The sequence below is a fragment of the Solenopsis invicta genome, chromosome 3 (genome assembly GCF_016802725.1).
Source record: "Solenopsis invicta isolate M01_SB chromosome 3, UNIL_Sinv_3.0, whole genome shotgun sequence".
NCBI lineage: Eukaryota > Metazoa > Arthropoda > Insecta > Hymenoptera > Formicidae > Solenopsis > Solenopsis invicta.
Window position 1 is genome coordinate 26,511,004 of NC_052666.1, and position 27,936 is coordinate 26,538,939.

At 39.4% G+C, this 27,936-nt stretch overlaps 1 protein-coding gene across 1 annotated transcript in view; it reads right to left on the reverse strand.

Annotated features, from left to right (window-relative positions):
* LOC105207913 (titin homolog) overlaps positions 1-27,936 on the reverse strand; it is a 46,987-nt gene that overhangs the window by 6,514 nt on the left and 12,537 nt on the right. The window contains exons 2-7 of the mRNA XM_026133145.2: positions 23,810-23,910; positions 17,045-18,669; positions 14,188-15,342; positions 12,782-13,220; positions 12,262-12,362; positions 669-10,307 (exon numbers count right to left, since the gene is read on the reverse strand). Of these exons, the coding sequence (XP_025988930.2) occupies positions 669-10,307; positions 12,262-12,362; positions 12,782-13,220; positions 14,188-15,342; positions 17,045-18,669; positions 23,810-23,873 (13,023 nt within the window). The 5' untranslated portion in view covers positions 23,874-23,910. The remainder of the gene's footprint in view (positions 1-668; positions 10,308-12,261; positions 12,363-12,781; positions 13,221-14,187; positions 15,343-17,044; positions 18,670-23,809; positions 23,911-27,936) is intronic.

Genomic DNA, 27,936 nt, shown 5'->3' on the forward strand with positions numbered 1-27,936 from the left:
TAAATTATTGAATGACTTATATATATATAAAATATACACTGAAAAAAGTTTGGTAATATAATAATCAAACTTAAATGATAATTATTAAGCTTTAGTGAAATAATTTCAATTAAATGTTTGGTTAATATAATCAAATATTTAATAACATTTAGTAACCGTTTAGCAACTGTTTAGTAATGGATTAATTATTATTATGTTAGGTTAATATTAATATAGTTACTAAATATTATTAAATATTTTATATTTTATATTAATCAAACATTTAACTGAAATTATTTCATCAAAATTTGATTATTATCACAATATTTTTTTTACGGTATATTTATTTTTAACAAATTTTACAGCAAAGCACGTTTAAAATTTGTGACTCAATTTACCCGGCATTGGAAGTTAATCCTTTAGCCAATTAATCAAGTCAATTTGATAATAAAAAATTTTACTTTTTAAATTTATTAAATAAGTACACACAATTTTTAAATGATTTCATAATTTATTATATATAATCGCGGAAATATTTATATTTATTAATACATCACTAAACAGGTTGTGTTAAATTGATAATAAGCCATTTGTCTTTTATACGAGATAATCGATTCATGAATATATAATTAATGATTCATTATTGATAAATTATTCAATGAGAAAAACTTTTAACGTGTAATACTTACTTGATTCACCGACTCCAGAAGACTGCCCAGACTGTTTTGGCTCTCCACATCCTTCCATCGGTCTCTATTAACCCTGAATCCTTGGGGTTGATCGTCCAGTCTATGATATGACTCCGTGTGATCCAGCTTGATCTTTTTCGCGCCTCTCAACTCGTTTTCACTCGTAGCTTTTAATCTTGAGCAGCATTCCACGAAGAGTTCCTCGTCGAAATTAAGGATTTTGCCTTGACGCGGTTCTGTCGTCGACTCAATCTCCCTCGGCACATCCAAAGCATTGTCTTCAATCGCGTCAGTGGGCGCGATTGTTATCACATCCGATCTGTGGCCCAACGATGGAGACCTGATGATGATCTTCTCCCCGGAAAATTCGTTAGGATTTGTCTTCCTGGAATTATCCTCATGCGTTACACATTCTTCTTCTTCTTCCTCTTCTTCGTCATCTTCTTCCTCCTCCCCCTCATTAGAACTGCTTTCTATCGAATTATCAGGAGTCTCGCGAGCATAGAACGGCGACATTCTCTGTCGTCCGAGATCATTATCGTCGTCTTCTTCTTCTTCATCATCCTCGTCATTATCATCGGACTTTTGATTCGTCTGAGAATTTCCATCGAGATCGGCCAATTTATTTGTCACGATTGGTTCTCCGGCCGCTAAACTGCTGCAGCTTCGCGATGATATCAAGGACCCCTCGTCCTTTCGTTCTGTTTCCTTCTCAGTCGGCTCATCGTCTTCTTGATCAAATTCTAATTTTCTCGCTGAACATTTCCAATTTTCGTTGACGATTTCTTTTTTGTTCTTTTTGGAGCTCGTTGATCGATCTAGATGCAAATTATCTTTATTTATGTGCTTCGAAATAATCAAATCGTCGTAGACAAAGGACTCATAAGCGCTATCCTTGATCAAAGTTTTTGATCGATTCTTCGATTCGCTTGTAGATTGTATCGTTTGATCATTTTGCATTTTGTTCTTCGTTTCCTGATCTCTTGAAAGAATTGATGGCTCGTTGTCCGTAGAAATTCTTTTGTTCGTTTTTGTTTTGTTTATTTTAATCAGGTTAAGATCTTGTCTCTTGCGGCTGTTTGTGTCCTTTCTTCGAGATCTCCCGCGTCCACCATGCACTTCACTTTGTTCCTGATTTATCGAACTGGCGTTTTTCCAAAAATCATCGTCTTTTTGTTTGACACTCTTCGAATTATCTGAACAATTCAGGTCTTCAGATTCGTAAAATTCGTTTTCCTGCTCTTTAGAAATTCTATGCGTTTCGTCAAGATCCTGATCATCGGAAAAACACGTTGAAATATCATTGTCGAAATCTCTCAAATCAAATTCCAGTCGAATTCTCTCGCCGGCTCTGATCTTGCTCTCCCTTTGCCTGTACTCGAACATATTGGACTGTGACGGCGACAAAGAACGCTCGTTAACATTTTGCTTTCTACGATGACTAGAACTATTTTTTGATTTTCCATGAGAGTCGTGATCGACTTGAGGACTCTCCCAGTTATCGGAGATCAAATTCTTATCCTTTGTTCGCTCCTTATTCAATTCTTTTTCGTGGTGCTTCCTAGTTTCCTCATCTTTTTCGTTCAATTCATTATCAACCTGATCGGTCGTTTCCTTAATTTTGTTCTCGAAGTCCAATTTCAGTCGAATTCTCTCGTTGGCTCTGATCTTGCTGCGTCTTCGCTTGGTCGGATTGACAGGTGATCCCATATTCTCTAATATCCATTCGGTATCCTTCACTCGTTTCTTCCGATTCTTAGCTTTCTCGTGAACCTCGTTGCCGTATTTGTTATTTCCTTTCTTTCTAGGTGATCGCTCGATATCTTTCTTTGTTTCGGAACTAAGGTTGCATTTCTTCTCCTTCTTATGTCCATTCTCGGAGAATTTGGTTGATCCACGCAGAGAGGATCTCGCCTCCGAGGCACTCCTGGACATATCCGAGTCGTCTTCCGACCGTGACACCCAGTCGTTCAGCACTTCTTTCACCTTGTCCACCTTCTCGCCGCCGAACACTCGACCGAACACGCTCTTCACGATCTTGCTTTTGCTCGAAGCAGCAGATTCAATCTTGTCATCGTTCTCGCTGTCACTCGACAGTTCAGCAACTTTGATCTTTTTCTTTTTACCTTTGGATGTTTTCGATCTCTTGCGATCAGTTTCTCGTTCCTTGCTCGTTGACTTTCTGGGTACTTTTTTGCTAGACAATTCCAGTCGAGTAGCCTTTTTGTCGCAAATACTATCATTTTCTAAATCATCTATTATTTTCTGAGATTCATGGGAACTTGCGGTGGGAACAGATTTATCATCAGGGACTAATGCTTCGTCCTCGCTACCTTCCGATCCTGACAAAAGCTTTGCTTCGCGAATTTCTTCTTCGGGGAGTTTCTCTCCTGATTTTGTTTGTTTCTCTTCTGAGATGTCTGCAAGATTCTCAATATTGAAACTTTTATCGTTGTCGATTGCTTTTGATTCAACTGATTTCAAATTATCTATCGGTACCTGTTCGACAATATGCAGAAGTTCAGCTGAAGATTCGGTAGTTAAATTCGATAAAACATTCATACTCTTATCGTCATTGTGTTTGTCTTCTAGTACGCATTTTGAATCGTCAACATATTTTGTATTCGTTTCTGACATCGATATTTCCACTTTTTCTGATGAAATGTTAGAGGTAAGCGAAATCTCGCAATTTTTTGCGAGTATGGTATCGTCTGTCTTAATGTCTGTAGATTTAATTCTGTGCACCGAACGATCTTCAAAAACATTCAGTTCGGTGCTTTGAACGTCTTGTGTATTTAATAAATCTTCCTTTGTTTCCGATAAACCCGATTCCGGAGTATAATCTTGAACGGCAGAAGAAGACTCTGCGTTCAGTATTAAAGAATCGATGGGAGTAATCGGTTCTTCGATAATCGTTTTGGAACGTGATTCAATCGCGTTTGTCTTTTCTTTCACTTCATCGTGATTTGATTTCATTGATTCGGAGGCACTCGAATTATCTGCTTGTACTGAAGAATTGTTTACAATCAATATAGGATTTTTTCTAGGTCTCCCCCTACTTCGTCTGGGAGGCTGAACATTTGTATCGAGATGTGACGCTTTAGCGGTCTCGTCAAGGCGCTCTTTGGTATACGAATCTAATTTTTGATCCTTAAGTTTTGATTCGTCAAGATCGCCCGCAGCGACAGCATCACTTCCACTGACTTCAGGATCTGTATGAGCTGGAGCAACATTCGAATTCGAAACATCTTTGAGCCTCGGTCTGCCGCGTTTCCTTTTCTTACCGTTGTTTGCCGAATCCGTCTTTGACTTTACGACTTCCATATCCTGGAAACTTTTATCTTCAGTGTCAGCGTGTGTTTTTTCCTGCAATGTATTCCCATTCGTTTCTTCTTCCACTTCAGTCTGTCTCTTTTGATCGTCACGGTTATTTTCTATCTCGTCGCTATTAATCTCGATGGAAGCATCCATAAAATATATATCTTCAATATCAGATTCTTCATAATGTTGAATGTTTTTACGCCTTCTAGGTCTTAGACTGAACCGATTTGTGTCGGTCAAAGTTTCGGATGACATTTCTTCTTTTTCCTCATTATCTACTTTAGAGAGATTTCTCAGCGCCCTCCTCGTAGGCCTCGTAGATTCCGTTTGCTGTTCAGCTTGTGCGTCAATGTTACATGCAGATTTCGAACTTATTTCTTCATTCGAGGATTTAATAATTAATTCCGACTGATTCTTCGTTTCAGCAATATCTACACTTTCTTTAGAAACATCTTCAATCTTTTCTACTGTTTCCGTTATTTCTTTTGTCGAAGTATAGTCACGAGATGGCGAGGAAATTCGCACTACGTCATTAGCTGATTTTGGAAGCTCATCCGAATCAATTTTAGACTTTTCCAGTTCGGGAGAGTCCAAAAGTAAATGTTCCTCCGCCAGGTTCCTCTTCTTCGATTTATTCCGCGACTTTTTGTCGCTGTTGTTGCCTCGTCCCAAATCCTCCTGCTTGTTTTGAACAGGCTTGATCGGCGTCACCGAAATCAGCTCCTCTGGCGTCATATGATCGGTCAAAACGTACTCGTCGTGACTCATGTTCTCAGTGATTTTGCAAATCTCTTCGTCCAGCAGTTCATCTTCTAGTGTCTGCCTTGTAGTGCCAAGATCCATCAGAGATTTTTCGGATTCTGTGCTAGTTGCGAAAGGAACATAGCTCTCGTTCGGTTCCGAAGATTTCCGACCGGTTTCATGAAGTTGAGCGTCTTCTGAAACGTTCTTTGCCCGTTGATCATTTTCTTGAGTATTTTTCCATTCGTTATCCTCCTCCTCAGCATTCTCGAATGTGTTGCTGTTAACAAATTCGATTTTATCCTTGGAGGATTTTGCTAACTGCGATAGATGGGACTGTGACAACGTATGCTTCTTCAGGGAACTCTTGCGAGTGAAGCTGGTAGCGCACACGTCGCAGAAGAATCTCGCCGCTTCTTTTGTCAACTTTTTCTTCTTTTCTACGATTAGGATCTCACCGGTCTTTGTATGTACCACTACGAAGTTACCAGCTGCGCGTTTTTTCGGAGTAACTGGATTATCCGCAGACTCGTGATTATTCGATGCCGGTTGTTCTAAGGTGGTACACGAGTCTTTGTTCTCTATGTCATCCGTTGGTTTGTCTGCGTCTTCACTTGGTAGATCCAAAGATTTTTCAGCGAGTTGAAACTCTTGCTCGATATTCTCCAAAACTTCCGTATTTTCTAATGAAGCTTGGATATCCATCGGAATGTCAATTTCATCTGCATCGGAAAGATCAAGGTGTTCGTTGAGCAACGACTTGATCTTGCTCGTCTTTCTTTTTGCGTTATCGCTTTTCAGAGTTGTTAAATCTGCGACAGAAGTATCAGCTTGCGCGTCATCATCAACTATCGTTTCCTCTTTCCTCTTCTTTTTCGCGAATCGCTTCTTCCTGAAGTAACTGGACTCGCTGACACACGAGCTCTCGGACAGATCATCCGTGCTTTCGGCATCCTGACTTCGAACGCTGGAATCAGCAAGATCCTCGCTTGACAGCTGTGTCTTTTTTCTCAACATAAATCGCGTTTTAGTTGGAGTGAGCCCAATCGAACCTGAAGAATTTGATCTCTCAAGCTTCTTCGTGCTAGAGTCTTCTCCCATGACATGTTTTTCTATTTGTTCTTGTTCTTCGATTTTCTCCTCGGTCCAATTGGATGTCTCGCCGGGCTCTGCAAGTTCCTCGTTCAGCTGAGAATCTTCAGGAACACTTCCACCGTTCCAACGACCGTCTTCAGGCTGCGACTTCTTTTTCGGGCTGCGTTTCTTCGCGCTCTGAAAATCCTTTACTTCCGGTACTTTAAAGTGTTCCGAGCAGTCGGATAACCGCTCGTTAGAATCCGTGGTGCTAGCTTCGTCATTGAGTTTTGGAGCAACTTTGACAGGCTCGTCTTCTGGTAACTCCAGATGCTCATCGGCCAACGACTTTTTCTTCGCGCCACGTTTCTTCGTTGTTTTTAAAGGCGTCGCATTGACGAGACTTGTATTGTCTGTATTTTGTGCCTCTTTTTCCTCAGACATTGTTTCCACTGAATGTAAGAATTTTTCTAAAGGAACGTCTGAGTCTTCGCTAGTGGTCCCAGTTTCAATCGGTTGAACATCAGTTGATTCAGAGGATTGTTCTTTCCTTTTGGACGGTGAAGATAGTACCTTTTCTGTCTCGTCCATCGGTTCTGCTGAAGTTTGGAGGATGTCAGCGTCTATCGGCGGCGTTACAGGTAAAACAGGTTTCAATTTTCTCTTTGATGTTCGTCTAGAAGGCTTGCTCGTATCAATTTGATTCTTTTTCTGAGTCTTATCTGTAGATTTTTCACATTCAATGCTTTTTTGTGAAGATAATAGTGAGAAATCGGCAGTTTTCTCAATCGATTCTGTCGACTGAACATTGGTAATAACAGCATCTTCCTCGGCAATTATTTTATCAAAAGGTTTTTCAAGGATCGTTATTAATTTCGCATTTTCACAAGCCGCTTCCGGAAGATCGGTGATTTTTTGTGGACTCGATTCGTCGTTAACTTTCGTGAGGCTCTTTTCTAAACTCGATGGCTTCAAATCGTCCTTGATAATTTTATTTTCGCTGTGTTGAAGGGACTTCAACTTTTCGATTTCGATATCTGTATTTGAAGTTTCTATGATGGCACTATCTTTCTTTGAGGACTCATTTTCAACAGTGAAAGCCTCTTTGGACTTAAACGCGATGATATCGTTCAACTGTTGGAGTTCTTTTTGCGCAACATCTAGTTCAACACAAGCGTCGCTTTTTAACGATCTTTTTCTACTTTTTCTAGAGTAGCTTATATTCTCCGATCTTTGCCTGGATTTTCTCCTAGATTTCGTAACGCTACCTCTTTTTTCAAGTTTTTCTACAGTTTCCGTTTGCGTCATAATTAACGAAATTGAATCATCGATTGATGCAGGATTCTCATTTGAAATTTCTTCGTTATTCATTATCGACTTATCCTCGCAAGGCTCAATATGCAATTCTTCAGAACACATCGTATCGTTCACTTTTTTATCCACGTTATCGTCATTTTTTATTTCAACATTTAAAATATCATTTACTTCAGTTTGCTTCTTGCTTTGCATTTCAATCTTCATTGCCAAATTTTCCTGAAAATTATCTAAAGTTTCTAAAGAATCTGTTGAACGCTTGGAAACTGCGCTCTCAACACTGGTTTTATCGTTTTCTGATTCTCGGATTTCAGGCTCGATAATCATCGGTAATTCTTTATCAATGGATGTAACTGTTATACTTTTATCATCATTCTTTGAAACGTGATTTGTTTCGTGACTTGTTTCATTCACGTTTTCCACGTTATCAGATAAGGCGGGTCCAACTTCGTCAAGAATGCTGGTCAACTCATCGGTCGCAGTGTCGAGCAAAGAACCTACTTCACCTTCCAGCAGAGCGTCCTTCTGCTTGGCTATTTTCGATACAATTTTCTCCAAAAAAGAGCCCTTGCCCTTGGGTTTCCGTCTGGACAGATCGAGAATGATATCGTTGGGCGGCGAACATGCTTTAGCAGTCGTGATTTTAGACGAGATCTCAACTTTTCCATCGACAAAGGCATTTTCGATCTGTGCTTCATCACGAGAATTCTTTTCATCGTCCACGTGAGATTTATCAGTCGCGCTTGTTGCCGTAACGGCTTCATTTTCCGCGGACTCCTCTTCGCTTTTGGCGAGGACCGATAACTCGCTGAATGCCGAATCTACCGCGATCATATTGCTCTCGCCACCGTTCGGTTGTTGCACGCTTCCGTTTCGCACTACTCTATCCGGATTGTCCAGACTAGTCTGAACTGTAAGCACTTGAACATTTTGTTGCGCTTCTACAGGAATATTCATGCCCTCCGTCAAGATACCGATAACGTTGTTCAGAGATCTCTTTCTCGACGATTTTTCGCGACGCGCGCCCCACGTTTTCTTAGGTCTCCCTACCTTCAGTTTGTTGTGAACGTTCACGGTAGTTTCCAAGGAGTTTTCCTTGCCGCTGTCAATGGAGAGGTTACTCGTCTCTGACTGCAAGTGGCTCAAATTGATATTCACTACTGTCAAATCTAATCGATCGGAATTTTCATTGTTCTCGCCGTCTATTATTTTATCGATTACCTCCTCAACTTTCTTTTCGGTTTCCTTCACTTCGCAGTTACGACTGCGACGTTTTCCCAAAAAGCTGCTTTCTTTCCGGGAGCTATCGCTTGCAATTTCCAAGGAAGACTCGCTCTTGGCGTCGCTCAAGGATCCTCTCGTTTGTCTTGTCTCAATTTTACTTTCCATGTCGGGATTGTCAATCGCAATTTCCTTCGTTTTCGCTGTCCTGTCTCTTTTACCCTGATGACTTTTTTCGTTCTGCGCCGCAGTCGCGTTGCTAGCCGAATCTTTCTCGAGACTCGGTTTCGCTATCTTGTCATCACTCTTCTTTTCAATGTTTTTCCTAGACGACTTTCTAATCACCTCAATCTTCTCTTTCTTATTCATGCCTTTCGATTCGTCCAATTCGTCATCGAGTTCTCGCGCACTCTTATTATCATTCACTTGCAATACTTTTGATCTTAGCGTGAATTGCCTCAAGCTGCGTTTCGAGTCATTAGACGCGAGTTCCAGCGTACTCTGGAGATCTTTGGCACTAAAGAAGCTCTTGCCGAACCCTCTGGCCTGACGCAACAGTTTCTTCACCTCAAACGGAACATCTGATAGCTTCACGGAATCTTTGTTTGCTCTGGTTTTCGAGTTACTTCGAGTTTCCTTGATCACTTCTTCCTTTTTTAATTTAGAATCTTTTTTAGCGACTACCTCCTTCTTTGATGTTTCTTCCTTATTTTCGCTGCTATTAGTAATAGCCGATAAATTCTTTCTACCCTTCGTTTTATCATCTTTTAGCACAGTTACATTACTTTTATAAATTTTGTTTTCTTCAACTATATTAATCTTCTTTCGTTTCACTGTGTTCTTTGTTACCTCCTTTGGCTTTCTTCCTCTCGTTGATTTGAGCTCCTTTTTGTTCTTTTCAGGGACTTCGAGATCAGCATTACCTTCTTTCTCCTTCAAAACTCCCTTGGTAGAAATTCGGGATGCCTTTTGATCCTGAGATCCCGACGATGTCACTGGCGATAAGATAGGCAGATCGTTCGCTGATTTATCGGCATATTCTTCATTAGAAGAAACGATCTGTACGACTGGTTCCAAAGTCGGCATTTTATCGCTATCTGACGATAATCGGGTAACTCTTCGTGGTAACTGAACCTCAGTCTTCTTCAACTTCTGCGCCGCTTTCGGCTCAGGCTTGATTTCAATCGAGTCGACAGCCTTGTGTTTCCCGTCATCAATTTTCATTTCCGACGATTTCGCTGTCAAGCTCTTATTCGGATTGCGAGCAAACTTGCCATCCTGCGTTCGTAATTGCGACTTCGCTTTGATAGAAGCGTTTAACGATGCTACCGGATCCACGAGACGTTTTCTCTTCAGTATACCTTGTATTGATTTGTTTTTGTTCTTCACTCCAGAAATCGTCGATATTTTCTTGCCATCGGAATTGATATCGTCTTTATCAATCGCTCTCACCGTCGTCTTTGTGTTCTTTGGTGTATTCTTTGAGGAAGATGTTTCCTCGCCTTCGCCCTTCGTCTCGGATGTAGCGCCATTCTTGAACTTCGTGAACTTGTTTATCGCTCTCACCAGCTTGTTACCGCTTTTACTTTGAAGGTTTGGGTTTTTCACGTTCCTCCTCTTGCCCAGAAATTTAGGTCGTCCAACAACTCTCGGTCGAACAGTTCTATCATTTTGTACCGAAGGCTTGCTGATTGCCCTCGACGAACCTTCGTTCTCGGTCTCTTTGGCATCCTTCTTATCTTCCTTCTCGGTTTCGGCGCTTTTATCACCTTTGTTGTCCGATTTCTTTTCAGTTTCGTGACACTTCCTCACGACGCTTTCGATTATTGCGGCGATGTTGTCGCTTCGGCAGCGATTCCGCTGAATCGACTTGGCGTTCTTCAGCAATTTGTTCCTCAAGGCGGCTTTGTTCCGTGAGATTCGGGACGAGTTATCACCAATCATACGAGCTCTCGTTCTAGTCTGCACCTGTAACAAAGTCCAAAGATATCGCTACAGCTTTATCGCTGGTGAATTCAGGTTTCATTGTTATTCAGAATTCTAAGCTTCTATATTCATAAAGCTAATAACATTCTCGTTAAACATTTTTATTTTCAAAAATTTACTTTTACATTGCTTGATAAGGGTATAAAGGAGAAGAAAACAACACGTTGAAGCAAGAAAGGCAGGTTTTTATAAGGAAAATAAATAAAATAAATGTGACAGCGGCATAAAAATCGCTCTGCTCGCGCGACCGTATGCGCGATCATGGGAATGTATACTTCGACGAGCGCGTACGTCAACTAATCGATGCCTCCGCTCGTGTGCGACGAGGCGCGCAAGGCAATAACACTCTATCATTATATTTCGACGAGTCTCAAGTTTTTCATGATTCTTCCTCGATTACTTGGTATATTAGTGTTGCACAGTGCAAGATTTTAAAATATTTCTGGCTAATATTCTGTGATTTGAGTGTTTAACATCAAAATTTATATTTTAAAAATATAATTATTGTAAATATTTATTTATGATATTTTTATATGACAATTATAATTGCTCAATTATTTATCAATTATAACTTATAATAAAACCTATACATTGTACGAGCTTGAAACAAAACTCGAAAATCGTTTTCTTCAATCGTTTACTTTAATACTTTACAGTCTATACATTTCCTTTGTTGTTAGAAACAATGAATACAGATTAAGCTAAAAATAAGATCTGTTAAAAAACTAAAAAAAAGTTTTTTTTTTAAATAAATTGATTAAATTAAAATAACAAATTTGTTTAACTTTAAAAATTATTTTTTTAAGTTTAATTGAAAAAAAAAAACTTAAACAAAGCAAATATTTGTTTGTATTTAATATTTGTCTTTGTGTTTCGACCGTTAATCAAAATAAAACATACGATCGAGCGAGAGGTCCAAATGACGAATTAATGACGGTTTCAAGCGGTAACCATCAAAGACCAAAAAAGTGTCATCTCCCGGACTTAAAAAAAAAAAAAAAAAAAAGCGGAGGAATGTTACAAACAAATTTTCATTAAATATTAATTTTTATTTTTAAAAATCCGCATGTTTTTCTAACTTTTTTAAATTGCAAATTAAATTACACTAGAAAGTCTTTGAATGCAAGTTTAAAAGATTTCTGAGAAATATTGGGAAGTATAGTAAATATTAATAATAGAAAATGTTATCCATTATAAATACAATAAATAACAAGTAATAAGTAATTCAATAATAAGTAATTCAATATGTAATGAGTATTGCAAAGAAGTTCTTGTTTACTTTTTAGTGTTATAATTTATAAATAAAAACATTGTTTGTAACAATATTTAAATATAGTGAAATATATCAAAATATAAATATGTAATATGCTTCTCAACAATAAACATCATATTACAAGAAATACTAATGTGTGTCATCGATTGCCTAGCATTTGAAATATTATATTTAATAAATTTTCAACTTGAATAGCTAAAATCAATTAATATATATCAATTTAAAATTAAATTTATGACCATTTTTTTTAAGATTTCTACACTGTACGTCGTCCAAATTGATTGGTAGTGACGTCGTTTTGTTGCTCACGTAATTCATCTTAATAATATAACTTGATAAAATTACATCAAACCACACTTACGATTTCAATCGGTCGTTTATGCTAATTTTTCTATCCGTGAAAATTTTAATTTTAATGTTACGACATATGCAATTTCCATCGAAATGAAAGGATCCATTCCGATCCTTCCATTTAGTATTCAATTCTATTAACACAAACCTTTATATAAAGAACACATTAACGTTAGATATTATGCTGTCGATATCCTAATTAAATCAGTCGGCTATTATAATCGTCCTTCACGATTCTAATATCGATCCAATTTTGATCAAGTGTGTTATTGAGACAAAAGTAGGCACTGTGTTTGCTGTTAAATTACTTACATTACGAAGTCGGCTCTGTGATCGTAGCATGTTGTCCTGCAGAACCTTCCTCGTGGCTCGTTTAGCCGGCAGATTGGCCAGCATTTTTTGAATACTCTCGCCTAAGAACAAATTTGAGTAATCGGTCGTGAAGCTACTGCAATAGCTCATAAATTCTCTCTTAATATTTAAGATAATTAAATCTTAGTAAATCTTTTATATATAAATTCTTCTTTCGAGCAATAACATTTGAAGATTATAGGTGAAAAGTATATTGCATACGCGTGCATCAAAACTTTATTATTTACAATTTATGTAATTATATAATGTCTCTCTAGATCAAAAGACAATCTACTCCATAAAAAGCGCATCTTTTAAATCTACTTCTTGTTATCCTTAATACGTTTCCTGTATCTTGTTTGTTTATTCATGAACCTATTACACTTTATTACATAAAGTACGCGAAATAAGAAGTGATACGGAAAAGCTGGAGTAACTTCGTGCTAAGCTTTATCATGTTAAAAGAGAATTTCAGTCTTACGGTCGCTCGGGCGGACTCTAGGGCCGGTCGATGCCTGTTTCTCCTTGGATCGCTCCATGCTGATGACCCGCGGCTGCGTCTGCGAGTTCTGTATGTTTCTCTTCATGCCACGCTGACGCCGCCGACGGCTGCGGCTGCCGAACGGCCGCCACTTGCACTTCTTTTTGCCGCTGCCAGTGAGGCCGAGCAGCCAGGCCTGATCACCACCGCACTCCAACATGTGACGATGCAATTCGCCCACGTTCGGACAGCTTTTAGCACACTTGGTACACACCATCTCTGAAAGGCAAGCGTCGCGTGCCGCGTCGGTGGGTGCGTCTCGCCCCGGCAGATACAGGTGCTTGTAGTATTCGCGCTGATCGCCGGCCAACTCGAAGTGCGAACACAGGACGCGCGGATGCATGGAAGCCTTGTGATCCTCCATCTCTTTGAGCGTCACCTGCACAGGAATATCGACGATTCAAGTCATTATTTCCGCGTTTGGCGTTTCGTCTCTTGAATACGCAGTGTTTCAATTCTTGTAAACTGAATCAACACGCGATGATACAACGAAGAGGCTATATCGTGTAGTCTTCTTTGGCTCGATTTTTCCCTCGATAACGCGGCAGATAGATAAATGTGTTATTTTTATGTTGCTAACGTGATAACAAGAGGACCGAGTTTATTTCAGTATTACAGATTTCATTAGATAAATCAAGCGTATCTGCTTTCTGCTTCAAATGCGTGAAGAGCGAATAGGCCAACGTAGAAATAAAGTGCGCGAGTGAGTTGATGATTTAGAAGACTTATACGCCGCGAACGCTTACCATCCGGTTCGTATATATCGCACGAATGTCAAAGATCAAGTACGTTGTTTGATAAATTATCTAGACCGCGTTCATACCAATTAAAAGACCATTTGCAACACGACAATAATATCTAAAATTATCTCAAAATCATATATAAAAGCTTGCAAGTGCTTTATAATTTACAGTTTTTTTAATTTCTTGCAGTCGATGTATCCAAAATTTTTTCTTTACTTGAACAATGCCATAAAATCCTAGTTAAGTTTAATAAATTTAGAAAATTAAAACATTCTGCGCTTACTTTACTAAAATATTTAAATGAAAATCTTACATTCATCAAATTGCTTTATAAAAAAAACCCGTAAAAAGTTTTATTAATAAAAGGGTTGGTAATCACACAAAATAACTTTAAAAAATCGCACCGATTGACGTTTTGATTTTATTGTGAGAAATAAAACGCTGAGAGAGCAAGAAATAGATCACATTTACCGAAAATAAAAGCTAAGATTTAAATTATTGTAATTATCAATACTTAACTAGCATTTTTGCATGTTTCTCATCTAATATTTGTTTCTAACAATTACAATATAAAAAATATATATGTAGAAGCTATATACTCACGTGTTTGGAACCGCAAGCGCCGCAGATGTAGATCCGTAATCGGGACCATTCGCCGCTCAGCTCGGCGTAAATAATCTCCTGATTATTAGCGGACTCGTTGTTGCCATTTTCGAGCCTCTTCAGTCTCATAAAGTCTGCATATTCGGTAGTAAATTCCGTGACAATTGTTGAATTTGACGACGACGACGATGACATCGAAGTCTTGGACAATTCGATTGTCGGTTCCTTCTTGATTTCGATTGTCGATTCCTTCTTGATCTCGTTTAGGAGCGGTTCGTCAACATCGCAGCGGACATCAAGACTCGTGGCACGCGCATCGACCACGCAGCCGGCGTCAATGTTATCCTGATTACTCGTTGCCGTTTCCATGACAGACTTGATTTGTTCCTGATCGCAAAGAGTTACCTCGGTGGTCTCGCAGGGTAGCAATGGGATCTGATGCAGTTTGTTGGTGGTGAGGCGCTCCTTGATCAGCTGTTGCTTCTTTCGGAGTGACAGCTGAGTGGAGATGTCGAATTTGCTAAGATCCTTGATCGAGCACGTCCACTGCTCCTTGCCGTCGTACTTACGCGGGAAATTGTACTTCTCGAAGGAGACCCGGCGCGGTCGCGAACCGCTGCTAGTTTTGCCGGCCTTCCGGGCGTACTCGCTCGAGTTCTCGTACTCCTCGCTGGCCGAATAATCCTTGCTGTAGACCGGCGTCGCAGCGGTCAGCGAGATATCAATGGGAAATTGAATCTGATTGACACTGTGCTCATAGTACGACTGCTGCGGTTGTTGTTGCGGCGATTTTGATTCCATCATCGACACCACTGTTGTCGAGCTTGAGGTAGCGATCGGTGGCGTGCATGTCGACGACGACGGGCCGCTCACTGTCTGTAGCTTGCCGTCTAGGTGGTGCAGCAGGTTTTCGCGAATGTTGCCGATCACATTGACGTAGAAAGAACTGTCGAACTCAGGACTGGCCGGATTATCGATAGGCTCTCGCGCTGTGATAAGTTTCGTCCGGCTACTATCCAATCGTCGACTGTCGCCTTGATCCTCCGATTCCTTTTCTTCGGATCTTCTGTCTCTAACTGATGACATATTTACTTTTTCACGTAGAGTTTGACTACAAAATTCTTTACATGTGGGCGACCCTTCTTTGATTTTCTCCTGAAAGAAGAAAGATCGTACCTAATGATGGGTCACTGACGTTTTCATAGAAACTATTAGAGAGAGAGAGAGAGAGAGAGAGAGAGAGAGTCGAATTGGAAATAAAAGCAGGGTTGCTACAGAAACAGCAAAATAATATTCCCAGATTTTTACTAGGTCACTTTTTAAAGAAATACCCTACCTGAAAGAAACACTGAATAAACACAAAGAAAAATATATATTAAAAATTTTTATTTATTAAAAAGAAAACTATACAAAACTGAAAACTATAAAAGAAAAAACAAAAAAAAATAGAACGTTAAAACCATTTGTTATTTTTAAGGAATTTTTAAAAACAAAAAATTTTAGTCTTATAAATATAGTTTTTCTTTTCAACAATATCTGTTAAGTTTTTTTTTATAAATCACTCGATGTAAAATTGTAAAAACATCATGCAAGATATTTACAGTGTTTCTTTAAACAATTAAAAAATTTTGTAGTTTTTATAGTAGCTTTTTAAAATAGTTTTTAAAAGTTATAAAAAGGTAAAAATTAGTAACACAATAATCTAACATTTTAATCTTTAAAGTATAAGTGGGACTATTTAAAAATTTTTTCAGTTTTACTTTGAGTAAGATTCATTATAATTCATTTTACTCCTTGTCTCAAAATATATGACACTTCGACGCCATTATGACGGCTTCCCATCTTATAAAGGTTAACAAGGAGAAACCGTGAAGTGAAGAGAGTCATAGATTTTTATATAGAACTTCTACGGTATGTAGATGATCCATGGGTTTCACCGGTAAAATATTATCTGTAGATGTACAATTTTCAAGAAATTAAAAATTAAAAAGTTTTATATACTTATAAGCTTTGCAAAAAAACCGATTTCTTTCTTAAGTGCATACATTGCAAATAAATAAAAAAAACAAAAAAACAAAAAAAGCAAGAGAAGACAAAGTGAGGTGACCGAAAACTTAAATCCGAGCCAATCGGGTGACAACACAGAAAAATTACTGTGTATTTGTTACGGATATTTTACGGGTGTGTATTTGGGGAAAAGTCCCCTACAAATCATGAAAATCCCATTCAAAGTGGACGACACTCACTTTGCGGCTTTTTCTGTTTATAAATTCCCTAATTTTTTCCAGCTTTCTCTGACCTTTTTTAATTTTCAGATTATTATTTTACTATTTTTCACGATTTTACTGTAGCAATCCTGAAAACGGTATTCTTAAAGTCAATTTCTGAAAATATTCCTGCTATTTGGATTTCTCTGTCCTTCGAGGAATATAATGCCACGATTTATTACTCTAGTGATACTTTGGAATTTGTTTTTGATTCTTGCTTCTACCATAATGAAATTCTTTCGTTGAAAAATTAAAAATTATCAAATAATTTAAAGATGCTTAAAAGCCATAAAAAGTATTTTAACTACAAACAGATATAGAAGATTATAAACAATTACATATTTAGAAAGTTAAAACAAAATTAAAAAAAAAAAATGTTTTAAAGTATGTAAACAGCAGAATAATGCCAGTAATAAATGTTTTATAAATAAATTACAAATGGAATATAGAATGGAAGAGACACATTTTCACAAATTCAATCACTTTTAACCTCTAATAAATATCGAGCAAAGCATAAAAGTTCTATATTCTATTTTCTAAGACACGTAAAATAGCATTCACATCACTCATCGATTTTCTGCGACATTTACCTGGCCGATCCTGTCGGCGTTACCCCCGTGCGTCTCGCCTATGTGTCCCATCAGAGCTTCCCGGGTGGGATATCTCGTCGAACATTGGACGCACGCGTGGTATTTATCCCCGTGGCTACCGATCATGTGCTGAAACAGAGCCTCCAGGGTGTCGGCACACTTCTCGGAGCAGTATTGGCAGTTCTGGGAAGGTTTCCGGAGGTTCCTTTCCGATCTCCTACCACCGCCGAGCTGATGCGCTCTCTCCGTGTGTCGTTGCCGCAGGGACATGGACAGAAACTTCCTATCGCAGTAGAGACAGAGAAGTCTGACCGGCGGTGTGGAGGACGACGATTTCGATTTCTGCGCCGACTGCGGAGGATTCGAAAGCGATCCCGACGAGAGTCGCGAGATCACAGACTCGCTCGTCTGACAGTTCTGAAGCACGGATGCGACTTTGTCCAAAGGTAGACTGCAATGCAGGCTCGTCACGGGCAACTCCTGAACGTTGATAGTTGAATCTTTGGTCTCCTTCACTCTCGATTCGGTCGCGTCGGTGGTTTGCTTTGACTTCTCGCACTCATCGGGCTTTGGCTGGTTCTCAACCGTACGATAGATGTCGTTCAACAGATCGTCCAGCAGTTCACCGCAGATTGCTTGTGCCTCGCTATTTTCCTCGCTGACTACGTGTTCGTCACGTGCTCGATTTCCTCTGCCGTCATCGACATTCGCCCTCTCCTCGACTTGATGCTCGCTCAATCTGTCCATTATAATCGTGCTGAGGGTCCGGTTCTCCTTCTCCCTCAAAACGATTCGATCTTCTTCGGATGATTCCCTCTCCTCAATATCCAGACGTTCTTCCTCCATTCTCGAGGGAGGTTCCTTCGTATCTTGACTAATTCTGATCTCTGAATCCTGACTCTCTTCCGTCGTACCCTTTCTATTCAAGCAGTCTGTAGTCTCCGAGGATTCGATGTCTTCGGCATTTTCGACAGTCGAGGAATCCTCTAAACGCGGCACAACAGCTGCTTCGATATCACCCTCGCTCGAAGGCTCAGATTTGTCTGCCGTGCCCGTTGGATCTTCCTCTCCCTCTTCTTCCTCCTCCTCGTCGGCATCTTGCCTTTCCAGCTCCTTCGTCTTCTCTGCGTTCTTGTCCTCCTCCTCCTCCTCCTCCTCCTCCTCGTTGTCCTTGATCACACCGTTCAGCACCGTCATCACGTACTTCTCCAGAGTCTCCAGGTTTCTCTCGACGCTATTCCGATCGTCCTCTTGTTTCCTCGGCGAGTCCGAGTTTTCGCCAGCAGCTCCATCCGGCACCTTCTTACGCAGATTGTTGATCACGTTACTCAGCCGCGATCGCTTGTCCTGCGCGGTCTGCGCCGATGATCTGTAGGTGTGACCGTAGCGTTCCTGCAACTGCTGTTGTTGCTGCTGACGTTCGGCGTTACTCCCTGCCGCGTTGGTGGGATGGTTAACGCCCAGATCCTCCAAGCTCTGCGTCGACGCTACCATCCTATCGGACGACGACGACGTCGGCGTCGAGCCGGATACCGAAGGGATGCCGGACAACTTCGCCGTGTGACAACCCTCGACCGTTTCGTCGCTCGGTGTCTCGCTACCAGCTACGTCCGCCGAAGCTGCCTCTAAAAGATATTCTCCTTGTAATCGTTGCTACGCGATGCCTCCTTCCGAATCGCTAAATTACCGCGAAACCTGATCCATTGATGTCTCGCATTTTCGAACGTTAAAAAATAAAATTCAGAAATGCTGCTTAAAGCACTTCAGCTTCCTCGACGGATATCGCGTAATTTATTTTTGGATCGCGAGGATAATTGTTTAAGAACGAAGCGCGGCGGGGCGATAAATCGTTGCCATTGAGAAACAAGCGAAGTACGACGGCTGTTTATTTATTTAGGGCTGGCGAAGTTTCACGTAATCTCGTTGTGGAAACCTCCGCTCTCACCCCGACGCTGCTTAATATTAATCTTAGTTTAACTGATTCCCCCGCTCGATCGCATCTCGATAAAACGGAAGTTAGCTAACTATTAATCATTAATTCTCCGTCTCTTTTGTAATCGCATCAATGTAGAATTAAAAAATTTAATTAACCTGAATAAATTTGTCTTATCGATTAAGCAACTTTCTTTTTAAAACGATTGGAAGTGAAAAATAAACTATCTAATTAGCTTTAAGTGACGTTAATAAAATCATAGATTGTTGTCGTATTAAAAAATGTCAGCGTACATTTTAACTCTACACTCTATAAACTTTCGGAAATAAATAAATAATTACCCAGAAAAAAATTAACTTCACAAAATCGTTTCTTTTTACTATGCAACTTTCGTTTTAAAACAATTGGAAGTAAAAAATAGACTACCTGATTAGCGATAAGTGATAAAATCGTACATTATTGCTGTGCCCATAGCTTTATTGTGTTAAAAAATGTCAGCGGACATTTTAACTCTACACTCTAACTTTCGGAAATAAATAAATAAGTAATCACCCAGAGAAAAATAAACTTGATGAAATCGTTTCTTTAACTTGATTTTTTTTAAGTTAACGTGAAAATATCTTTGAGGAAAATAAAAATTTGACTTTCTAAGAAATGACGTTATTAGCCTTTTTTTAAGTAAACAGATTATTTATTAAGATTATTTGTTTAACGTAAACAAATAATTTTTTTAATTCAAAGAAAATACTGACAGAAATGTAAGAAATAATTAAATTGTTCTAGTTTTAAAAATATTACTTTTAAAATATATATTTCCTTCATTAAAAAAAAAGCTTTACGTTGCATATTCAAACTATATGTTTTTAATTCTAATAAAAGAAACACCTACAAATTTTCATCAGATTAAAGGAACTTTTCTTTAATCGTACAGCCATGCACACATTTTTTTTTATTCGAAGAAACTCTTCTCTGGATAATAAATTCTCTGTTTTTGTTTTAGATGATTTTCGGTATTGTCTCTGATGTAACTAGCATATCTCCCCGGTATTCTTCATACAAGTTTAAAAAAATATATAATTTACAAATCATAGTACAAGAATAAGTCGGCAACTCGCAAGTTTAAAGTGAATTTCACCACGGATTACTCATCTCGGATGTCTCAATTCTTTGCACCAAATCACACGGTCTTCTTCGCACTTCCCGTTGTTAAAAAAAAGAAAAAATATATTTCTCGTTTAAAATGAAATTAAAAATATCAAAAACAAAGACAAACAAATACCGTCCACCGCGAGCAAATCAAAAAGAGAGAAAGAGGGTAAAGGCTCTCCTCGACTATGTCTCTGCCGACACTTTTTTATCCGGAAGTCGGGGAGAAGGGAGGCTGCGCGAGAATCGATAACCGTCCCTCTGCCGCGTCGAAAGGGGTTACGGCTGTACGAGTAGCGTGCACTCCGAAAGGGAGAGAAAGATAGACGGGCATACACGTATATCACGCACATGCACACCTACATGTGCACGCGCAGCAGACATACGCCACGGCCCCTGACAACAGCCCCGAGGTGGTAAAAACCGGCCGGCTTAGTAATACCCGCGGCAATCCCTTCGACCATCCGGTACGTTTTGCGAAAGGCGTTGACAACAATGGTAATTAATGGTTTGCCTATCGCGGGCTATTAACGTTACCGATATACCGCCACCCTCCATTTCACGCGATATCGATTTATTTCCCGTCCGTCTCTTCTGAGCTTTTCCTCCTTGCGTTTTATACGGCTACCGCGCGCGACGCGTGGTATATAGATCCGTTGGGACTTTATCATCGTTAGAATTGCGAAAGAGGACCCGATCCCGCAAGGAATGTGCAATTCCAGGGAATGCTGACAATCTTCGGCTGCAGGAGCCGTTCAACGCAATGGCTTAAAGTCCCAGCCAATAATGGAAAGAAGAAAGGAATTACATTTTCATAACGAACAATACTACCCTTCCCATTATCAAGGGAAAGTAATGCGATTACTCGCACACAGTAATTTACCTCTCGTATTTTAATCTCTAAAATGAGTAATTTTCACCGGCGCTTCGTACATAGATGTATGCAGATAATCCGCGAGGCAATAAGTTATTTGCTTAATATTAAGCGGAATTAGCAGTTCGAGTAATTACATTATCCTTAATAATGAAAGAGCTGAAAGCAAACACTAGCGCGGAAACACACACGTGTACAGTAATAAAAAAAATAAAAAAAATAATAATTTATCAATGGAGATTATTCGTCACGTATCCAGTTAGAGTCAAGTATATTTCTCGACATTTCTCTCAATTTGCATTCTCGTCAGTATGAAAATTTCCCCCATCTTCCCGTAGAATACTTTCCTCGGGAAAATTACATCAGACATAATTTCCTTCATCCGGGAAAATTTTTTTTTAGTCGGGAATAATTTCAGTAGTAATTTACAGAAATATTTAATCCCAAGAAAATTTTGTGCGGAATTTTTTTCCTTTTAGAGGAAATACCGCCTTTGAAAAATTTCCTTGGAAAAAAATGTTTCTTCTCGATCAGAGGACATTTTCCTCGTATCGGACGACGTCCAATCCCCGATAGGAGAAGACTATACGCTACTACAGTATTCCAACGCCGAAGTGTGATCAATGATCCGGAAAGAGATTCTGAGAGAAACTCGAAGGAATTCGGATGCAGTCTGCGATTCACGGAGCCTGTTTTGAAATATGAGTTCAGTCCGAGAGTCGGACCTTACCAGTCCTCCATGGTCCTCGCTGGTCCTCGCCCCGGCCCCGGACTCGTTCCGCCGGATTCTGCGTGTCCTAATCGAGAGATCGCGGTCGGTACATCGGATATCGCTCGAGGCGGGATTCGTCTGCGCGGCGCGCGGCGTCGCGTTCACGTCCACGTCCACGTCCACGCTCGCGTGCGCGCGCGAACAAGTCCGATAATTAGCCTCGGCGTCGACGCCGCCGCAGCCGCCAACGACTCGCCGCGATTACGATCTCGACCAGCGCGACTACTTTCAAAATCCCCCGTGTGTTTTGTATACGCTACTACCGTGCGCGGATCCGCCGCCGCCGCCGTCGCCGCCACCGCCGCCGTGCGTTGCGCAACGAGATGCGACGAACGAGCGCGGAGAGCGCGGAGTGCACGCGCGCGATGCGCGTTGATCGCGCGCCTACTCATACCTGCGTCCGTGTATGCGTACGCGCGACGCACGCGACCGACCACGGCCGCCGCAGTTTACTTATGCCGCGCCGTAGATGATTAGGTAATAATACAGATGAAGGCTAAAATTAACGGGTTTTAGCGTATCTACATCGTTTTGATTAGGGAAAACGAGTTCTGCAGCGTGTTAAGGACGAGAGAAGTCGAGCTACAGTTTCCAAGCACGGCTACTCGAGGATAGCGTGACTTGGCGAATGCGCGTTGCGTTGAAAAACGCGTCGCTTCGCGGGTTCTACTTGGATTCAACTTACTTATGCCCTTTTTATTTTTTAATGAAATTTGTTTAATGAAACGTCACGACCTACGTTGTTTAGCGCACAATTTTGACAGAATTAAATTTATACGCGTCCATCTCTGAGAATTTCCTCGAGAAAAGGAGGATTAGTTCCTGGACATACATCCGTTTGCCTCGCGGATGCAAATATAACCGTCATAGCTGCCTCTAGCGTCGGAGCCTTGAGAACAATCGTTACGCCATCGTAATCCATCGCATTCGCGTTTATAACCGTGTGCACGGGGGTCGAGAACGTCGAGATTGAATCGCAAATCTCAGCCGACTAACTTTTCTTCGATCGATAATTAACATAAGGGCAAATGCGCAAGGCATGGGCGTATCCAGGTTCTTTTTTTTTTGTTTTTTATTCGTGTTATTATCAATTTTTTTATCACGTAAACAGTACATTTCATGTTAATGTCTTTTTTTTATTTTAGAGCTTAGAATATCTTTTCGTTTCTGATTTTCAATGAAAAAATATTAAATTTTGTAAATCGCAATTCTTTTTCTTGAAGAAAATGAGATAAGTACAGTAAATAAAACCGAAATGTGTTTTTTAATATTGCTATTATTATTATTGTATTTTTCCTGGGAAAAGAAATTTTTAAAAATTTTAATGAGAACGTAGAAAGGCTGAAAAACATTGGCAAATATTATTAAAAATACGATATTAATCTAAAGTTAAATAAAACTAAACTGGACGATGAATAAAAAGCGAAGATTACACAATAAAATTTAAAAAATTAAAAATTATGCAAAGATTTTCTCCAAAGCGATCTAACGCAGCTTCAATATTTTATATTTACATGATAACAAAAAATTTGCTCAAAGAGTCAAAAATAAAGTTGTATTTTTTAATAATTTATATAAAAGTAAAAACACAAATAAAAAATTTTAGGGGAGGGGGGAGGAAAAAAGTCAAATTTTTTCCTTCCGCGTTGGATATGCCCATGCAAGTTTTCGCACTATATGTATTCAGTTAATTCAACTCGCCAAGTTGAATATCCTTGTGATCGGACCAGCCAAAGAATATTCAAGTTAAAAATCTATTAAAGCCGCATCGGGCACTCGCATCGATGAAACACGAGGCAGTGAAGATATGATGTCTTCGCGCATATGAATGAATTCATCATTATTCGTTGTTGACTCGGCACGATCCTGAACCTGATGATCAGCAAGGCTGTTCTCGCGGAAAGTAGGTTTCTCATAATTTAAATAATACGTCCGTGATAAATAACATTTCTACGAATACTATCAGCTGTTGTTTATCGCAATATACGTGTTTCTGCGAGAAACGCGACGTTGTAGAGAATTTTCATCGAAGGCACTCACCTCTGCTGGGTGCCGGTGGAGCCCTTTTCGGGGTGTCGTCGGCAGAGGGTGTTCTTTCCCTCATGCTTACCCGTTGAATCCCTTAACATCATCATTTAGTTCTGAAACAGGTAACAGGACAAAATCCGCGTAAATCAACAACGTCGTAACAAGTATTATTATCAGTATCATCATTGTCATTATTGTCAGATATTATTATAATGATGAATGCATCGTCGAGTAAACACAATCGAGATGGCGAAGTTAAAAGCTGACGAACAAATGGCGCTTTTACGTAACTTTCAGAAGCGAGAAAAAAGAAAAAAGGAAAATTAGCCCCGAACTGAACTTTGAGGTACGATCGAAGTCTCTAATTTTCTCTAATACTATATTTTCTCTCTGCATTTCCGGTGATTGCAGAGACAGTCTGTTTGCTTTTCTCTTTGTTCGCCCGATAACAAGTCATAAATGTAGAATACATATTTATATAGAATAATAATTATATAATCAAATTTGTATCACATATAAATATAGAATGCACATGGCAAAAATTGACGCGAGCAACTCAACTGACCCCGTAGCGACTATGAATCAAGTGCCATTGGCAAAATTCGCATTTTAATCGCTTAAAGAAATCGTGGCCTCGGGGCGTTCGCTTAGTCTAGCCACGCGGAAGTTCGATACACTCTCGTATGAGCGCGCGGGCCAGCGGGCCAGCTGAGATTCGGACGAGGAACGAGAAGAAGGAAGGGGTGAAGAAGGAAAGAGAGAAAGTGAGAAGAAAAAAGAAAGAAGAGGGCAGGGAGAAAGGTGTTTGCCTTCGCCGAACCGACGTCGACCTCGGACGCAGCGCATCCCACCCGACCAGAACAAAATCTTTTCAAAAGCAACAACAATAGAATGGAATAGAAAAGAATCTTCCTTTTTATATGTTTAGTGCAAATATTTTTTCCTCGACGCGACGTAACGAAAGGGGTAAAGGGGGGGGGGGGGGGGGGGAGGGGGAGAAACCGTGCGGCATCTTCTCACGTCCATTAAACGTTTTATTCGTAGAAACAAACTAAATACGAAATTCTTTAATAAACATCTTATTATAACATCCACAGGCATTCATAAAGTAATAATTACCTTCCATGAAGCCTCCTCTCTTCTTACAACTTTTAAAAGTTAAAAGCTTCGTGGACTTTTAAAGCAGCCTCTCGCGCGCGCGGACATCGCGTTACGTAATTTAAGAGGGAAAATAGGAAAACGCGAAAATGCGTTACTTAAGGGCTGTGATAAAAGGAATTTTAATGATGGCATGAGCACGATATTCCCTCGCGCTCGCTCTGATAATTCCGGCGAAATAAGAAAACCGCAGGGTAGAGAAAATGCAATATAAGGGGATCTGCCGGACAAACCGCATGTGTGGATTCCTCTTAGGATTAAGCGATAACATTTAAGTGGGAGGTGAAGCGATGCCGAAGAAGGGAAAAACAGCAAAACGGAAACGGTGACACACCAGGGGAGAGGGGGGAAGGTGGAAAGGACGGAGAGGAGATCAGCCGTGGGGAGAGCGCTCCGCTGTCCTGGGTGGAACTTAAAATATCGAGCGTCACGCACATCGACGCTGGCGCCGGAAACTCGGGAAACGCGGCGTCGCGACGCGGCGCGGCCCGCTGCGTCGCTCCGCTTGACGCTCGTCGTCGTCGTCGTCGTCGTCGTCGTCGTCGTCGTCGTCGGGGAGAACCTAGAAATAGAACTTGGACGCTACTACGCGCGGGAAGGTGGGCACTGCTTCTATCGAGCCCCATAGAAATCGGCTGGAATTTTCAACAGGTGAAAAAGTGGAAAATCCGGTACGCTGAGAGCCGTCGCCGGTACGGCGTGGAAATACCTAAGCGATCCGGAGACACACTGATGACGTCAATTTCGAGTATACAGGATTGGCGTAACGCGGGAACAAGGACGACCGCGGTTGCGCGAGACTGTCGAAGGATACCTCATGTGCAAGGATGACAAATAGCGATTTCTCTTGGGTGTCATTGCATCCAACGTGGCGCATCCCAAAAATATCGATAAATTATACAGGAAGAACGAGGATTCCCGTTCCGAACAACATTGCCTGTATAATTCATCGATATTTTCGGGATGTCGTATTACGTTGCTAATGTCATTACATAGTCCAAATTGATGCTTTTCAGATGCACGATATTGATGAAGTTTCAACGAAAGTCAGTCGTGAGGTTAATGATACTTCAAGGGAGAATGGAGAGAGCAGCGTCCAAGTCTTCTAGCTTCTTATTGATATCTTTTGGATCTATAAATATTACTCTATTGTAGTTAAACGCGACGAGATTAGATCTAAGACAGCTAATGCATTTTATAATTTATTATAATTTTAATTAGAGAATTATTACTAGCACGTATCTGCCTCGCATAGGCGAGTGATAATTCCGTGATAACCAGCTCTACTAAGAACATATTTTTTCAATGTTAGTAAATTTTAGTATTTATTAAAATTCGATTTATTTAATTTAAATAAATAATGTTTAAAGCATAAAGTTTCTTCTCTTAATTATAATAAATCAAAGTGAAGAACATTTCATTGAATAATTTATTTTCCATCAAATTCAAAGAGAAATTAATACGTTGCAGAAATTAATAATACTTGACATCTAAATAAATAAATGTTTAAAATATTCAATCCAAATATTTCAACTTCAAAAATAACATTTCAATATTTATTTAAATTCACATTTCTAAAGGAGAAGTATTGTTGTATGGAGTTGAAACCTAGTCGCTCAAAGTTGTATCCCTTAACAGAATAGAAGCCTTCGAAATGTGGATACTAAGAAGATTTTCTTAAAAATCTCCTAGGTTGATCATATATCTAATGCAGAGTGCTTACACCGTACTAACACACATCGTCAATTACTTATTGAACATTGTAAAACTACGAAAAATTTCATACTTCGGACATATACTACGAGGATCTAGATACAACCTCCTCAAAATCATTCCCATCGGAAAGATCGAGGGCACAAACAACACTCATAGCTCCGCAGCCTCAGGAATTGGTGTGACATCTAAGATGCTGCCACTTTATTCAGACGCGCAGAAGAAGACACGCTCCACATCGTGCAATAAACACATGAACATCCACACGCTACGCTAAGCGTATGGTACTATAAGAAGAAAGGAGAGGTTACAAAAATAAAAAAATAAGTTACTTATAAGAAATATATATCTTTTAAAATGATTTAAAATCCCCCTGTAATACAACTTCTACAATATCTAATAAATAATAATTTTAAGACTCTAAGTAAACATTTATTATAATGCAGAAAGTTAATTATCTGTGACAAATTATAAATAATTTACTGCATAGAAAAATTATTTTTTTAAATTATATAAATTAATATTACTAAAAAATTACTAATTTATAAAAAATGAAATTTATATTTCAATTTCACACAACAATGAATAAAATAATTCTTATAAATAGTGAATGATTTACTTATTAAAAAAAAGTATGTTCTTCAAATAAATAAATACAATCCTTTATTTGAAGAAAATGCGTTCATAGTTTACTTAAATTTCTTTTACATTTCAGTATATCTTTTTTTCTCAGTGTAATTATAGTTACTGTTGTTTCATGTGTTGTTTCAAACAATAAACATTTACTAAATTTTAGTTGGACAAAGAGTTGGACAATTTTGTTTTCTTTTATATTTTAATTTTCTTTAGTATCGTTTTATGTTCCGCAGAACATTAAAGTTCACTTAAGAGCCTTGGAAACTCGTTGTCAAAATATTTTTCAGGGTATCGTCATTGTTGTCAATTCAAATAAACATCCAAATATTTAATAAATTCAAACATCCCCCTAACTTCTTCAATAGAATGTGAAATGAGGAATACGAAAACAAGATATTTTATGATGGAAAAGTCTATGACGTAGCGCCGCTTTATTATTTTCGCCACTTCTTTCTTTTACATTCGAAAAATCCGATCGACAGTTTTTGCTGCGGATAAAAATAATAACGAAATACGAATGTCCATAACAAATAATTCTTTTCAAATACCTCTGCGGTATGCAAAATTAATATATTATTCATGGTTCTTTAATTATCGAAAATGAAATTTCTAATTAAATAATAATACTATTG